The sequence below is a fragment of the Pyxicephalus adspersus genome, chromosome 2, assembly GCF_032062135.1.
Source record: "Pyxicephalus adspersus chromosome 2, UCB_Pads_2.0, whole genome shotgun sequence".
NCBI classification, from domain to species: Eukaryota; Metazoa; Chordata; class Amphibia; order Anura; family Pyxicephalidae; genus Pyxicephalus; species Pyxicephalus adspersus.
This window is the reverse complement of record NC_092859.1, coordinates 133,311,432-133,328,599: the sequence shown is the minus strand read 5'-3', so window position 1 is coordinate 133,328,599 and position 17,168 is coordinate 133,311,432. Positions and strand designations below refer to the sequence as shown.

General features: G+C 37.0%; 2 protein-coding genes across 2 annotated transcripts in view; one reads left to right on the top strand and one right to left on the bottom strand.

The window, feature by feature from the left end:
* LOC140322554 (elongation factor-like GTPase 1) overlaps positions 1-383 on the bottom strand; it is a 59,326-nt gene extending 58,943 nt beyond the window's left edge. Inside the window, exon 1 of the mRNA XM_072399109.1 lies at positions 311-383. Within this exon, the coding sequence (XP_072255210.1) occupies positions 311-383 (73 nt within the window). The remainder of the gene's footprint in view (positions 1-310) is intronic.
* SAXO2 (stabilizer of axonemal microtubules 2) lies at positions 308-16,667 on the top strand. The gene is made up of 4 exons (XM_072402453.1): positions 308-419; positions 9,046-9,225; positions 9,528-9,730; positions 12,849-16,667. The coding sequence occupies exons 1-4, from the start codon at positions 382-384 to the stop codon at positions 13,841-13,843; spliced, it is 1,416 nt and encodes a 471-aa protein (XP_072258554.1). The 5' UTR covers positions 308-381; the 3' UTR covers positions 13,844-16,667.
* Positions 16,668-17,168: the final 501 nt, after the last annotated feature.

Here is a 17,168-nt window from a genome sequence, read left to right as displayed (position 1 = left end):
GTCCCTACTTCAGTACACAGTAACAACAAACTCAGCCAGCAAAGTTCTGAGGCCCGGGCTGATGTGAGCATCCCTAGAGCCCGCCATATGTAAATAAGGCCCCATCACTATGACACCCTGACACAGCCACCATCACTCACCGTCACTCTGTATACAGCACAGCTCGTACAACATGTGCAGATTACACCCGGAAGTCACTCAGATTTCGCGTACTCCTCTCTAACCGTGCGTATGACGTCATCACGCATCTAGCACGCTGTTGACAGGACGCTGGAGGGGTTGCTAGGAGACTCCTCGCTTGCATAGTTACCTGTGCACAGCGTGACATTCCTCACTGAAAGCCGCAGCTCGCTGACTACCGACCCGGTGTTACCAGCAGACATGAAGCGCAAATGTATCTGCGAGATATGCACCTGCGGGTAGGAGAACAACAACTGGGGCAGTGCTGGGCTGTACAGGAGGGGCAGTGCCAGGAGAAGTGACCCAGAGATCAGAATATGGGCAAGGCTGGTATCAGTGGTACACCCAGATAGACATTTATATATTATTCCTATAGAAGCCATACATATAGATATATAAATATATACATCACATGGTGCACTGAGCGCCCATGTACATCTAGGCAACACATGTGCATTTCCTAGATTGTAAGCTCTTCGGGGCAGTGTCCTCTCCTGCGTCACTGTGTGTGTTTGTCATTTGCCACCTCTAATGTACAGTGCTGCGTAATATGTTGGCGCTATATAAATCCTGTTTATTATTAATAATATTGTGTTGAGAATTTTGTATTATTAATATTAATAAACAAGATTTATATAGTGCCAACATATTACGCAGCGCTGTGCATTACATTGCGGTTGCAAATGACAGACAGATACAGACAGTGACACTGGAGGAGGAGAGGACCCTGCCCCGAAGAGCTTACAATCTAGGAAATGCACATGTGTTGCCTAGATGTACATGGGCGCTCAGTGGGGAGCTCAGGAGGGGAGATATGTAATGGTGGGAAGTAGTGAGGGTTTCAAAAGATGGAAAAAAGATGAGTGAGCAAGTTTGAAAAAATGGGTTTTGAGCGCTCTTTTAAATGGGGAGAAACCAGGAGCAAGCCAAATAGGACGAGGAAGACCATTCCAGAGAGTTGGGGCAGCTCTAGAAAAGTCTTGGAGCCGTGCGTGTGATGAGGTTATGAGTGAGGAAGTCATTATTAGGTGATTGGATGAGTGGAGAGACAGAGAGAGAATGCCCATAAATTGGCTGACAACACACATGGCAAAAAAGAAGAAAAAAAAGGAAATGACACACATCCTACCACAAAGTCATAACTTTAGATGGTATATCACTATCCATCATTAGGGCCACAAGTCACATGGGCCATTTATTCCCAGCAATCCTCTTTTTTTAATGATTTGTTGCAAAGAAAGTCATAGTTATTTCCTAAAATGTGACAAAGCCGTGGCGATTAAGACAAGATTAAAAAGAGAATGACAAACAAGGTGTGATAATATGGATATTTTTCATATTTGACTGTGCATGCATTAGGAATGTTCACATCTGATGGTGCCAAGACCTTTTTTAATTTTTGGATATCGCAAGGAGGATTCAGAACCTAGTTGACGTTTTTATTACTTTCTGTGACCCCCCATAGACAGCAATATATCCTCTTGGGTGGGCGGCTATATAATAAAATGTCTGCAATCTTTATTAGATACAAGGATATACAGATAAAAAGCAATAAAATAATATTGTTATAATAAATAGAAAATAAAAATAAATATAGTACAATAGCATATAAAATGCTCAAATGTTAATAGCTGATATGTATTGGCATCTCATGGGATGGTTCTTCTATTTCCACTACAAAGACTTGTTGATTATAAGTTTCTGGGCATATTAAAATATTGTGTTTAGTTATATTGAATAATATTGATATGTACAGTATAATTATGCTATATAAAAAAAATATATATATGTATGTGTGTGTGTTTTTATATATAATTTAATATTATTATTATTATTATTAATAATAATAATATTATTAATATTATTTAACTGTTTTTATATAGCGCCAACATATTACGCAGTGCTGTACATTAAATAGTGGTTGTTTAATTATATTGAATAATATTGATATGTACAGTATAATTCTGCTCTGTACAAATATATATATATATATATTTATATATATATATGTGTGTATGTATGTGTGTGTGTTTTTTTATAAATAATTTATTATTAGTATTATTATTATTAATATTATTATTATTATTTAACTGTTTTTATATAGCGCCAACATATTACGCAGTGCTGTACATTAAATAGTGGTTGTTTATTATTGAATAATATTGATATGTACAGTATAATTCTGCTCTGTACAAACATATATATATATATATATATGTGTATGTATGTGTGTGTGTTTTTTTATAAATAATTTATTATTAGTATTATTATTATTATTAATATTATTATTATTATGTAACTGTTCTTATATAGCGCCAACATATTACGCAGTGCTGTACAATAAATAGTGGTTGTAAATGACTGATATGGACAGTGGAGGAGGAGAGGACCCTGCTCCGAAGAGCTTATTATAAATAAATAAAACATTAGAAGCCATCATACAGTATCAGCTGCTAAAAGCACTGTCCTGGCTGATATTATTACTTGTAGTATCATTCTTAGATAATATTATATCTCAGACTTGGAATGTAGAGAACGAAGACTCATTCTTGTGTTCTCAGTAAATAAGTGTTTAGGATGCTCTGAAGCAGTGATGGTAAACCTTTCATCTCATACACATTAGGAGGAAGCGGAGCTGATCTTCATTCCATCTGAGAATCAATTACAATGTTTACTTCTCTATTACAGCATCATGCTTGTGGTTCCTGTATAAGGAAATGTACATTGTATGCAGTAATGTATATCATAGGGGTGAGCTGATACTGAATGGCAGGCGGAGATCACGATTAAATATACTAATCTCAATAAAAGCAAATAATCACAAATGACGTTTTACACAGGAACACAGATTATCGAGATCCATTGCATCCACCTAGGATCGTTATTAAAGTTTTATTATTTGGTAATGAATATAGGGTCTGGTATACTAGAAGCGTGCTCATAGATCAGTCCACAATGGAGGTCATCTAGTAAATGAAAATAACACATATATCCCATATATTAGTCTCATATATTAATAGCCGATTCTAAAGTACAAATTACAATCTTACAGTTCATCAAGTTATTTGTTTTGCTTTATATTTATATACTTAACCTTGGATTATTATAGCAATAGAAAAAAAATACAAAGCAGTTTTAATTAATAGCAAATTGATGGTAGTTTATACAGAAAAAAAAGCAAAAAGTAAGAAAGTAAGCAACAAAAAAAAAAAAAATTCAAATCCAAATTTAATGCATTTAAGAATGGAGCTGCTTTTGGCTACAGTTTTTGCATCATAGTTACAGTCAGGTTGAAAAAGTCCATCAAGTTCAATCACTAGGGAAATAAACATATCCCAGATAAAACCCTATAAGACATATTTGATCCAGATGAAGGCAAAAAAAACCCTGGTACAATTTGCTTCAATGGGGAAAAAATTCCGCTCTGATTCCATGAGGCAATCGGATGTTCCCTGGATTAACAGTCTCTGTTATCTTTATTTTAAAGCCTTAATACCCAGTTATATTCTATTCTTCTAGAAAAGTATTAGGCTTTTCCTCAAAGCCATGCCATCCACTCAACCCAGATGATTTCTATTCATTCCAGTCTGCCCTGTCGTCAATCCCCATTGTTGGCTTGTTATGTGGTGGTGACTCTGCTAAAGCTATGAGAACATTCCTAACATTTTAGGAATTATCCTCTGAAACCTCTCACATTACCTTTGGCCAGGTATACCCTTGCTTCAGCCTTAGTTTATCTCATTGCTGTACAGTGTCACACTCACATCTATTCTGTTTCATAGGTGCCATTATCACAAAAGTTAGTTTGTTTGCTGTTGTGTGTATCTCTCAGGCAGCCAAAGGTTATAATTTAGTCTAATGAGATGGAAGTAGCTGTGGTCCATGTATGGGAATGTTGGGTTGTTGCCTTGGAGTGTAACTTGGGTGTGTCTATGATGTTCTGTACACATTGCTAAATGTTACTAAGGAAAACATATACACAGGGACAGCGCTGTAATGGCATCCAATGACAGTAACTAGTTTTCATTACATCTCTTAGGGATCAGTGTAATACATAGTAACATTTCTCAGCACAGGAATCACATCCAATTACACATTGTGCTGTCAGATGTATCATAGGGCTTATGGGCGTACTCCACTAAGCTAGAGATGGGTTAGTTTACATTGGAAACATTTTAAATCAGAAACATTGATCAATAAGACTAAAACTTGATATTTATTATTAGATATATATAGATATCTATATATAGATATTATTTTATTAGACCGTATTTATATAGCGCCAGCATGTTCCGCAGCTCTGATATCTAGTACACCGAGAGAAAGAGTTCAGAGATGAACTTACTTATTAGTAGATCTGTTTGGGCTATTCACTAGCCTCTTCTATGTTACTGTGTTTTAAATCTTGGGTTCTGTTTATAAAATATTCCCCTTTCAATTCGCTCATAAAATTTATTTATTTCCTATTCATTTCTTTTTGTGACAGCTGTGCAGTTTTGACGATTGACCACTAGGTGGCAGAATGAGTCATTGTTTTAATAGGAGACCTGTGCAGAGATAGGACCATCTGTCAGCGAATTTCAGAGGAATTGACTGGGGGAATAATTTATGAAGCCCTTGGTGTTTTCACTGGTTTGGGATGTTTATCTACCACCTTTTTGTGACGCATGACCTGCATTCTCCATAATAATGATATATATTAAAATAAATAAAACCACACAAGTTGGGATTTTGATTTATTTATTTATTTTTATTATTATTAGTTTTTGTATTTATTAGCAGAAGTGAAATAATAGATGTTGATATTGTATAAAATAATGAATATAAGCCAACAAATATTTACAAATTCCTATGCCCTACCCATAATAGTAACCTAATATTTAAAAGCTTCAGTGTCACTTAATAAAGTAGTTATTACAATAATGATTTTCAAAATAATAAACATAAATGAATGTCAATCAGAGCAGAAATCTTCTACTTGTACTTCTATTAGTTGTGAATTTACATAATTCATAATCAAATGCCACCTGTAACAATATTTTAAAATCAAGCTTCACATTTGGTAATTACTATATCAGCCTACAAAGTATATATCATTCAGAAATATTGTAGTGTTATTGGCAGAAATAATCTAATTTACACTCTTTGCTTTTTGGTGGCTTATTCTTGCGCATAAATCAAATGAAATGGAGCATAACAGTTTATAAATCCATAACTAGTCACTATGAAATTGTTGAAAAGTTATTTATATGGTAACCAATATGTATTTGAAGTTTTCATTATTTGTTAACATAAATATGTATTCAAATTGTTATCTTACAAAGTATAACATTTCTTTAGTATTTGGTTTGCAGTGTTCTCCCCAGCCCCTTTTAGCCGGGTGCACCACCCAGCACTTTTCAGTAACCACCCGGCTGTTTATTGATGGTTACTGAAGAGTTGGGTCACAAAACTGGGGCTGCCACCAGCCTACAAGTTGTGCCCACCTGGCTCAAAAAAAATTCTGGGTTGATCACTGCTTTGTATATTGTTGTATGATCAAAATTTAGTCAATACTGTAATACTTTAAATTTTCCACTAGAGGTCAGTAGATACCATGTTTTCAACAACTCACAATTCTTAAAATCTTAAACCAGCTATTAAACCAGCTATTTTTCACATGGGTGAAACCTAAATTTAACAGGTTTTAGGGAACCCCAGTTATACCTGCTATACCCTAAACCCAAAGTACATTAGTATGGTAATTGGAAAGAATGCCACCCATTATAGGTATCTTAACAGATAATTGGTGTCAGTTTAAACTCCTAGAGTGACGAGTTGCCAGTCCTTAGCACAGTCATAGCTGGGCACCTGAGCAATTATACTCCAACTTCACTATATGGAAGAAATTGCAATGACAAGTAATATACCAGCTAAATAGGCTACTGTAGCAGAATAGGGTAATCCAGTAGTATAAATAGAGTCAGTGTCAAATATGATCCTTCTGATTCAAAGTGACAATAATCTATGTTAGTGTTTTGCTACACTTTTACCAAGGGAGAAGCCTTGAAATAATGTTTAAGTCTTTAAGAAAAGCCTGCTATAATCACTATATCCACAGTTTACAGTATATTAGTGTGGTGATCAGTAGGAAGGATTCCTCTTACATTGCTGGCCTGTAGGAAGAATGTCACCCTTACAGGTAGCCAAAAACATCATTGGTGTCACTTAAACTAACCTGAGAGTCAAAAATTGCTCACTGCTCAAGGAACCCCCAGCAACCTCTGGATGAACCCTGGCTGAGAAACATTGATGTGATTGCTATCCAGTAAACATACTGGAATAATATGGAAACTTGCTAAATTTAAATTCCAATAGATGACATAGGTAAATATATGTTTGTGTAACACTGTAAGACAAAAGAATCTTTATGCTTAGCCCACCCTAGGGTATGAACTAGCTATTATTCAATGGAAATGCACCATCTGAGCCATTGTAAATCATTGGATTCCAGGGTTCATTTTCTGATCTTACCAAGTCTAGCTGGCAGCTTCATCCTGTTAAATATGGCAAACAACAGGCTGCATGAATGTGGCAACAACTATGTAATACTGGGATTTAAACCAAGACGTATGTGGATTAGTGTGCAAAATGAGTTTACATTCAAGTCACTGAGAAAGAATCCCCCTTTTATAACCAGCTCACAGCAGGATTTGTACCAACTACAACACCATAACAGGGATGTTTTGCCAGGAAAGAATCCCATGTTTAAAGATCCAAACCCTCAGTAGTATATATCCAGGCAGAAAACTAAGATAGATGTATTGGTCCTGATTTATTAAAACTCTTCAAGGCTGGAGAGGATACATTTTCATCAGTGAAGCTGGGTGATACAGAAACCCCGGAATGGATTTCTTAAAAATAATTTACTATTTGTTAGCCAGTGTTTTCAATTCTGGACTAAATCTTTCCAGGTTTGCTGAATCACCCAGCTTCACTGATGAAAATGTATCTTCCCCAGCCTTGGAGAGCTTTTTTAAACCAGGCCCATTGATCTATAGATAATATGTGTTTTATAGAAGGCTTACCCTGGGAAGAAGAATAGAGAGAAGCACTGCAGATGTCTGCTAGATTAGAAAAAGAGATATGCGCATCCTGAAAGAGACAGTCACTTTTTTTAGGATACTTGTTACATGAAGCTGTTGTGCTTCTGAGATTCTATAGAGAAGTGTACAAAACTGAAGAGATCAGAAAGATGGCAGGTTACAGAATGTCACATATTACAAAGACAATCATACTACATTCTGCGTGTTACAATAGAGAGAAAGCCTGCCACATGGTATAGGTGACAGTCATACTAGAGGTAGATGCATCTAATTCACAACTGAAATACATGTCTCTTCCCTGCCAACAAAAAAAAAAATGTAATTGTGTGATACGTTGTTCAGATCCTGATAGCGGACAGTATACAAAGCACTATTTACTTTACTGCTCTGCATTTAAAGCAATACAGCTTAATCAAGGGTACGACTGGATAAAGAAGATACAGTGAATCTGATTTATCAAAGCTACCCAGACTGGAGGAGATAGCCTATCTTCAGAGAACCTGGGTGATCCAGCAAACCTGAAATGGATCTGGTCCAGGATTCAAATTAGTTTCCAGCTAATAGCAACTTTTATATAAATCTATTTCAGGTTAGCTGGATCACCCAGGTTCTCTCATGATATTCTATCTTTTTCAGTCTTGGAAACCTTTATTAAATCAGGCCCAGTGAATTATTAAATAGAATAAATCTGCACCTTCTCTATATTAATCAGCAAATTGTTGTTATCCATATATGTGCATACTTACATTCCTGCATGCAATGGTTTGGGAGTGTTATACTTGTACGGCCATACTTGGCAGCACATAGGTAACCCCAGGTTACTCTGACCAAAAGTTACTACTGATCACATGTGAAGGAAACTCGGATAGTCATTATGTAGCCAAACAGCCTACAGCCTGTTTCAAGTACATGGGTTCCTAAACTCTGCAAGGTCTTGAGTTAATTTATTGCAAGAGGAAAGATAAACTACATTTAGCTGCAGCCAGACTCATCCATCCTTCCTACCTCTCTTTTGCTGCCTTCTCTTTGTAGTTCTCTTCATTGGCTTCCATTTCACCTTCAAGAATCAAATTCAAGCTCCAGTGCTTTGCCTTCAAATCTCCCCAGAGTTCTTGTCCCATTTACCTTTCTGCCCTGATAGAAAAATACTCCCCCATCCGCTCTCTCCGCTCCTCCAATGACCTACTAATGACTTCCTCACTCATAACCTCATAACACGCACGGCTCCAAGACTTTTCTAGAGCTGCCCTAACTCTCTGGAATGGTCTTTCTTGTCCTATTCGGCTTGCTTTTACTTTCTGCACATTTAAAAGAGCCATAAACCCACCTTTTCAAACTTGTCTACCCGTTTTCTTCCGTCTCCTAAAACCCTCACTACTTACCCACCATTCTACGTATATCCCCCTCCTATTGTATGCTGCTTCCCCACCTCTTAGATTGTAAGCTCTTCGGGGCAGGGCCCTCTCCTCCTCCTGTGTCACTGTCTGTAACTGTCTGTCATTTGCAACCCCTATTTAATTGTACAGCGCTGCATAATATGTTAGCACTATATAAATAATGTTTGTTAATAATAATAATTTAGCTGACCATAGCCTGTGGCACAAAAGTTTTCTTAAAACCCAGTTTTCAGCAAAGTTTAAAAAAGTTAATTATAATATTGTAAAATCCATTAGTATTGAAATGGTTGAACCGTCCAGGTAGATAATGTTTATGGTGTGCTGCTTGCCTTACTTTGGTATTGTATTGCTCTGTTCACCATTTATTTCTTTGTTTCCTGCAGCCGTCACCACTGTCCACATATGCCTACAAAGATTTTTGAAAAATCTGGACAACCTTGTGTACTGACTGAATATGTGGAGAAATACCCGCAGTATGATAATGTACAACCTCCAAACAGCATGAAACCAAAGCAGGAGTACCAAGGAAACCGTGGGAAAATGGAAGGAATAACAACCTTTAAGTAATGTCTTTGAGTGCTTTATGTGAAATGAAGAATAGTTAGAAGAATAGTGTAACCAGCACCATTCATCACGTGATTATTACTTTGAACGTACATGCATTCGAGTTATTATCAGTATGCTGAGAATCTAAATCTGAAGAAGGGCTCTAAATCATCATATGTCTAAATAAATGTCATGAGATATTAGAAAACATGCATTTTATTTTATGTATACAAGATAGTTATTCAGTAAATCTGTATATTATTACAATATCAGCAATTTGGAGGTATTATTAAATTGTATATACATTTCTGTGTTTCAGATCAGATTATATCCCATATGATGTAACGAACCGCCCTGTGCGTCCTCATCAAGAATACAAACCAAACCCGGGACACATTGATCTTGGGACAACCTATAATAGAGATTTTAATCTTTATAAAATAGAACCCGTGGCACCTGCACGTCCAAAGGAAAACAGGCAGATTAATATGGGAAAGTTCGACACAAACCCTACATATAAAGGTAAGTTCATTACCTGGTGTCAGGTATAGTTCCAGGCTTTCTGTGAAGGAGCAGTACAGGTCATTCCTCTGTCCTTAATTAAAATTACTGTTGGGTGGTAATGCACACACAGAAAGACGTGAAGAAATAGAGGCACATGATATACTTGGCACACACACCTCAAAGTATAACAATTATTGTCAATCTAGGAAACCCAGCAATACCATACCCAACACACACATCTCGGGAACACACTATGTATCCAGCACACACCACATACAGCATGTACACCTTCCAGCAGCACATTACATATCAAGCACTCACAAACACTGAACACACACACCTCATAGCAGCATACTACTTACCCAGCACACAATATTATTATTATTATACAGTATTTATATAGCGCCATCATATTACGCAGCGCTGTACAAAGTCCATAGTCGTGTCACTAACTGTCCCTCAAAGGAGCTCACAATCTAATGTCCCTACCATAGTCATATGTGATTAATGTAGTCTAAGGTCAATTGTTAGGGGGAAGCCAATTAACCTAACTGCATGTTTTTGGGATGTGGGAGGAAACCGGAGTACCCGGAGGAAACCCACGCAGACACGGGGAGAACCTGCAAACTCCATGCAGATAAAGTCCTGGCTGGGGATCGAACCTGGGACCTAGCGCTGCAAAGGCTGGAGTGCTAACCCCCTGAGCCACTGTGCTGCTTTCTCCAGAATATGAAAATTCTGGAGAAGCAAACTACATATCTAGCACAGCAAAAAATGAGTACACATATCCAAGAGCAGTATACACCATAGCTAATGGACTGTGGGCACTGCAGAATCCAACATACCCAGCATACTCCCCACAGAACATCACACACACCATACCTTGCACACACCCCACAATGCAACAAATACCATCTCTAGCACAGAGCAGCGCACACTGCACAGACCAGCATACATTATACCCAGCACACACTTTACAGAACATAACCAATTACCCACATCCCAAAAACCAGTACATGCCACATATAGCAGAACACACCATACCCATCACACACCATACCCAGCACACACTATACCCATTACAAACAGTAGCACCACCCCCACCATCCCCAAAACAAACATCTAAAAAGGCAGTGCACCCCATACCCATTGCAAACATCATTTAGCACACATCATGCGCTGATCTACAGTACAATATTTGTGCATCAGTAATTGTTATGTCATCCCCAGTAAGTACACATTACACTTTTACTGTGCCCTTCATATTCAGTGCACACCAACCTGATAATATACCCTTCCCATGTATTGTACATTATTCCTTTGCTGTGCAACCTCAGTCATTTTTTACCTATACCTTTACTTTGCTATTTCCATCCAATATACAGCAATACTTAATGATGCATTTTACATTCACTATTTTTTATTAATTGAAACTAGACTTTAGACTATACTAGACTAGACATTAATCATATGTTAAATGTGCCACCTTTTTTACTGACTGTTCTGTACATTATACACTCCACACTGCTTGGCTATATACACTATATGATGCATTATCTGCTGCATGCTTCTTATCTGTAAGTGTTGTATATTATATACTATACGTTGCTCAGCTGTGTACACTATTCTGTACATTATATATCCCATTTTATAAAGTGCCTTCTACAAAACATACTTCTAAATGCTTCACTTTTACATTGTGTTTTATATTGTATATTGCACACTCCCTGATATATGATATGCTGTACAAATACTCCAAAGATACGAAGAGTGAATGTGTCAAATAATGATAAAATACGTCTATTTACAATCCAAGATTATAAATGGACATCGGACCACATGTATCTAAAATTAGGCCGTTGTATACAAAAGATAAGTCATGAGTGATTTTTGTCATAGTAATGGGGAACACATGGAGAGCCACCTCATGTTGCTGTGTGATACACAAATACAGATGTAGTCTGCTAAAGAGACTCATTATAGAGTAGGGAGAAGAAGCAATAAGAGGCAGCAAATCACACACATGTGAGCATGATATACATAGCATACAGACAGGTCCAGACATTGCAGAGAATGGGGAGCAGATGCCCGACTATTGCCTGACTAGGTACAGGGAGAGAAATGAGGTAAAGGATTTGTTGGTGTCATCACACACACAGGGATCAAATTTTTGTGTAGAGAAGGTCACAGAGTTTAACATTTTCTCCTGGAACTTGACATCACAGTCACATGATGTGCTTCACTAAAAGATACAATAGGATTGGGTAATTAGTAGCAGTTAGTCACAATCAGCTTGATTTGTTTTGCATTTTTGAAGATGTTTCAGCACTCATTTTGGTTGCTATACTTCATAATATGATGGTCCAGGAGCACAATGCACATTTGATCACTTCCTTATCCCAATCGCATTGTTAAGTGAATTGTGTTAAGGAAGATGTTGATTGTCCAAGAAAGTGATGAAAGTTTTAAAAGTTTATAAAACTACCATATTTATTTGACATAATCCATTTACTTTGGTGCCATGAAATCTGAGACGTATATTAATTGTTTTCACTACTATGACTGAAGGTGTGAATTTTTGTCAGAATGCCAGGGTTTGGGCTAGGATGGTAAATGGGTGTATTTGTGGGTGAGAGGTGGAGTCAAAGGCCACCTAGTCTGTGCCACCTTGTCTCTAGGAATGCTTTCCAGTGTTCTCCCTTGAAATTGTGTTTAAGCTGGGTGGGAAAAAGCTCTAGCCGGGTGGTCATAAAGTAGACTGGGCAATACATGACAAATTTAGTGTTCTTAGTTGTTGTTGCCCTAGGTATCCAGTATGCCCACCCTCTAAGCTTGCCCAATTTTTCCTTTGTCTTTGTATTATACCCCAACTGTACAACACATTGTGGCCCAACTTTTCAGTAACCACCCAAAAACAACTGGTTGGCTGCTATAATGTTCTGTGTGGTGCACCCTGCTAAAAGTGGCTGGGGAGAATTCTTGTTTTTCCAGTTTGCTAAAAGTGGCCTTTTCTCTACTTTTTGAATGTGTGTAGAATAAGCTAATTTTAGAAGTAATTCAGTGAGCAGAGCGTACAGTTGTGCAGTGTTTCAGAATGATTATCTTCAATAACATGTTATGTTTCAATTTTTCTAAGATGACTACAGAGCATGGGACATCAATAAAAGAGAGCTTGCTAAACAGGATCATACATACCAAGCTCCTACTGTCAAATTTGGAAATTCAACTACATTCCAAGACGACTTTTTTCCTAAGGAAATAATGCCAAGAGAAAGTTTCAAGCCCCCAGGTGTAGCAAAACGCAGTGACATTCCATTTGATGGCACCACAAGCCACCGTACTTCTTTTGTTCCTCATGAAATTGAGCCAAGGTATCTAAGACCAAAACAAGAATATAAACCCAGCAGCCAACCATTTGATGATCTCACTACTCATCGTATCAATTTCAAGGGAACACTTGGAGAGATAACAAAAAGCTGCAAACCTGAATATAGTAAAATCGGTAGCAATGCTCGATTTCAAGGCAACACTGAATTCCGTGATAGTTATCAGCCTTGGTCAGTGTCTCCAACTCATATTCAGAAATCTTTTGAGTATAATCCACCTACTACACACATGGAGCTAGACACTACAACTCATCTGGATTATGTGCCACACAAGCTCAGCTTTGTTCCCCCCATTCGCCCAGTCTCCCATGGAAGAAGAAGCAACGTGCCCTTTCAAGGAAGTTCTACAATGAAAGAAGATTTTAGACCCTGGGAAAGTAAGCGCCAAGAAATGATCAAGAGGGCTCATGAAATTCCAAAAGCTGTGGGAAAATTTGACGACCTCACAACATTCAAATCCCATTATCTACCCCATGAAATACATCCCACTCAGAGTTTCAAGCCTGCAAATGCAGCAATGCACAGTTCCGCTCCATTTGAAAGTGGAACATTGTATCGTTCTGATTACACACCTAAGAAAAATGAAATCTGTCCTGCAAACTACCCATCGCCTCCTGGATATGTCTTTGAAAGTGTTGATAGCCGAGGCCACAAAATGTTTAGAAAAATTCTTACTCCTGAAATGAATTCATTTTCACTGAAAAATGAAGACAACCTGGCAAAAGCTATTGCAGTTATTTCCTAATTGAGGTTACAATTTTCTAACTTGGTATATGTGTGTTTTCCTACAAAATCTAATTATTATATCAGCAAAATCAGCAAAAAGAAAAGTTTTTTTTACTTAATTTTTGAAGTAAACACATATTTGCCAAGTTGGAGCAAAGCATAGATCCCTAAAATAGAATATTCATTTAGTTTAGTTGCAGGTAAACAATAGAAGAAAAAAAGTGTATAGGTGCACAAAGAGGGAATAGCATATATATCCTCTTTAAATAGCATATATATTTTGTGCCAAGTCTCAAGCATTTTGTAGACAAGACAGTTTGATCAACTTTAGAAACCCATTAGAAGTTTTGCAATGCAGTGGGCAGCAGAATGATCAGTCTTACCTGGCTATGCAGTAGTAGCCAAGAATGTAATGTCTGCTGCTGGACATTCCTATATGTCTTAGCCACAAAAACATTCACTATGGCAGAAAAATCCCCTTGAAAATATCATGTAAAATCTTGTACACTTACAATTTTGTTCTTTAGTTTCCATATCAATCAATGGGAATATAAAAGAACCTTGATGCAGCCTAAGGTCAGTTCAGAAAGGCACAAAAAACGCATGTGAAAATATTTAAAATGATCTCTGAAGGATTTCAAAGCCATTTCAAATGCAAGGTGAATGTACCTAAAAGCATTCTACACTGGTCCAAAAGAAGATAATGGGCCTGATGTATTTAAGGCTTGGGAAGATACATTTTCTTCAGTGAAGCTGAATGATCCAGCAAACCTAGAATGGATCTGGTCCAAGACTGGAAACATTTGCAGAACAGAACAGAAGACACAATGCATGTGTAGCTAGGCTGGGCTGACAAATCTCCTGCCTGGGTCATTTAAAAGATTGGTGTTGCCAGAATTTGTTTCAGTTCAGTTTTAGGGATGAACTGGTCTAAAACATTCTAAATGTTTCTAATGCAAACACCATTGATGTCATCAACTAGTGAATAATCAGAAAATACCAACCTGGAATGTTAACAGAATGATAAAATAGAGATATGCAAAATAAATGCAATACTGATAATAAAAGACATGACACATTGACACTGTAATACATCTTTACCACTATAAAAAATGGAGCTTCGGACTGAACTGTACATGAAAATAGAGCACAGATGTCACCTATTTTATTCTATTGCTTATCCTCACAAAAAAGTCAATCATAGTATTTTATTTTATCAATTTTATCATCTTATCACTCTGATTGTTTATGTATATTATTGGATTAACTTTATATAGTCCCAAATTTCAACTATTCAGTTTTATATAACCATTTTAAAATCATATAAACAAGTATCAGATGATTTTGTATTATTCTTATATGGTTACATATAAAAGTATTTTTTCTTACACATAAATACTAATTACAGTATAAAGCAGTATTGTTTAGGTGTACATACCCATAGATCCCTAAAGTACAAATAAGTGGGGAGCTTATTCAAGTGGAACTAAAAGTTTGTGACCAGGCTGGGCTTTATTGCAGAAAGGGACAGGTGGCGTCACTTCTGCAATAAGCATTCTTACGTGCCTGATCACTCGCTCCAAAATCACTGGGCTGGGCATGAACAACTCCGCGCTGGTTGCCAGAATGCCCTGCAGTTGCTGGGACTGAAAGAACTTCTGTGCGCCCGTGATGAAGTTACATCAGTTGGACCTGGACAAAAAAGATGGCCAAAGATCATAATAAAGAAGAGAAAAGGGAAGATGGCGGCACCTGTGATGGAGCAAAGACAAGTAAGTATAAAAGGGTTTTAGCAGGTTTTATTAGGGTTTAGTTACACTTTAGGCCAAATCCATTTTCATGTGTACTACACATGTGCTCCACCTTCTCATTAGCAGAGGCTGTGATGTCAATCTAGAAACTGGAGCGGAAACTAGGTGTGACCAGGTGCTGATTAACAAGCAGAAGCCTGATAGCTATACTTCCTGCAGCATTTTAAAATCTTAATGTAGTGCCTACAAGCAAAGCCTATATAAGAGTGGCAACTCTGCTATGGACTTAAGAGTAATGCAGCATCAAAGGAAGCTTCATTAGGTGGACTTCACTATCAGGATTAGCAGGTGGGGCTTTGCTGGGGGACCAAGAAACAACTATGGGGTCTATTTATAAAGCAGTGAATCTGACCTTCACCGAAACATTCCCTGGTAGGGTCAATTGCTGCCATTGAAATATATGGGCCTGGAAAATTCGCCATCGGAATATTTCAATGTATTCTAGAGTTACTGCTATATAAATAGACCTTTAATATTGCAGATGTACTTATAATTAGGTGCTGCAGCACTTATTAATTTATTAAGAGGCCATCATTTTACTTTACTTGTAAGGTCTATAAGGTACCTGCTTACTATGTCTGTGCAAAGGAACATTCCACTTGTTAATGGAAGTTATCTTTAAGAACCTAACCCGAGATTGTTCAACAAATAATTCAGCTTTTGTGTTTGGTCTTAATGATTCAAATTACTTTTTTCTTGTGTAGATTATATGTCAAATAAAATGTAAATGATATCTTTACCAAATATACTTCTCAAACTTGAATGTCTTATTTTGATTTTATTGTCTATAAATCTGTAAAATTATTTGTTAGGATTTATTGAAGCATTGAAACCAACAACTTTTCTTACTCAATAGAAAACGACATGAATATTTAATTTCTTAAAAATCTCAGTAAAGCACAAATTATACGTACATCTGCAGTTTTATTGTGTCGAACAATGAAATCTTTGTGTACTAAATCTGAAAAGTCAATCACTGTGCTGCGTAAAAATGTACCTTTCACTAATAAAATGTCAGATTCTTTGTCAGCATTGCTTTGTGTTTAAAAATGTAATTCAGCGACTACACTACAGTTTTTGGAGACGCTAAATTAGAATGAACTGTGATTGAATAGAGAAGGGAGTTCCAGACACTGACATGTTTTTATTAGAGTTGGTTATGGAGCTGTTAGTCGGTGTCAAGATCATGTAGTAGGAAATTGAGGATATTGCAATAAAGACAACGAAGTCAATGTAAAGCTTCTCATCTAGGCCAAACATAACATGACTGTCAGTGCCTTCTCCTTAACACTGGACGGAAAAGTACATGACCTCCAGAATAAGACAACAGAGAAACTATTTTATTAACTGAGTGTCAAAAGGAAAAGAAATACGTTTGGAGTTTAAGGTGTCTGTCTAAAAAAAAGGCTGCTCCATCACAGTCTATCAACAGAAAGGAAGAAATGTGTATGTAACTACATGAAACAAACAGAAAAAAAGTCCCTCTTAGGTCAGGTAGTTGTGTAATACAAAAAATAAACATTTATTAGGGCT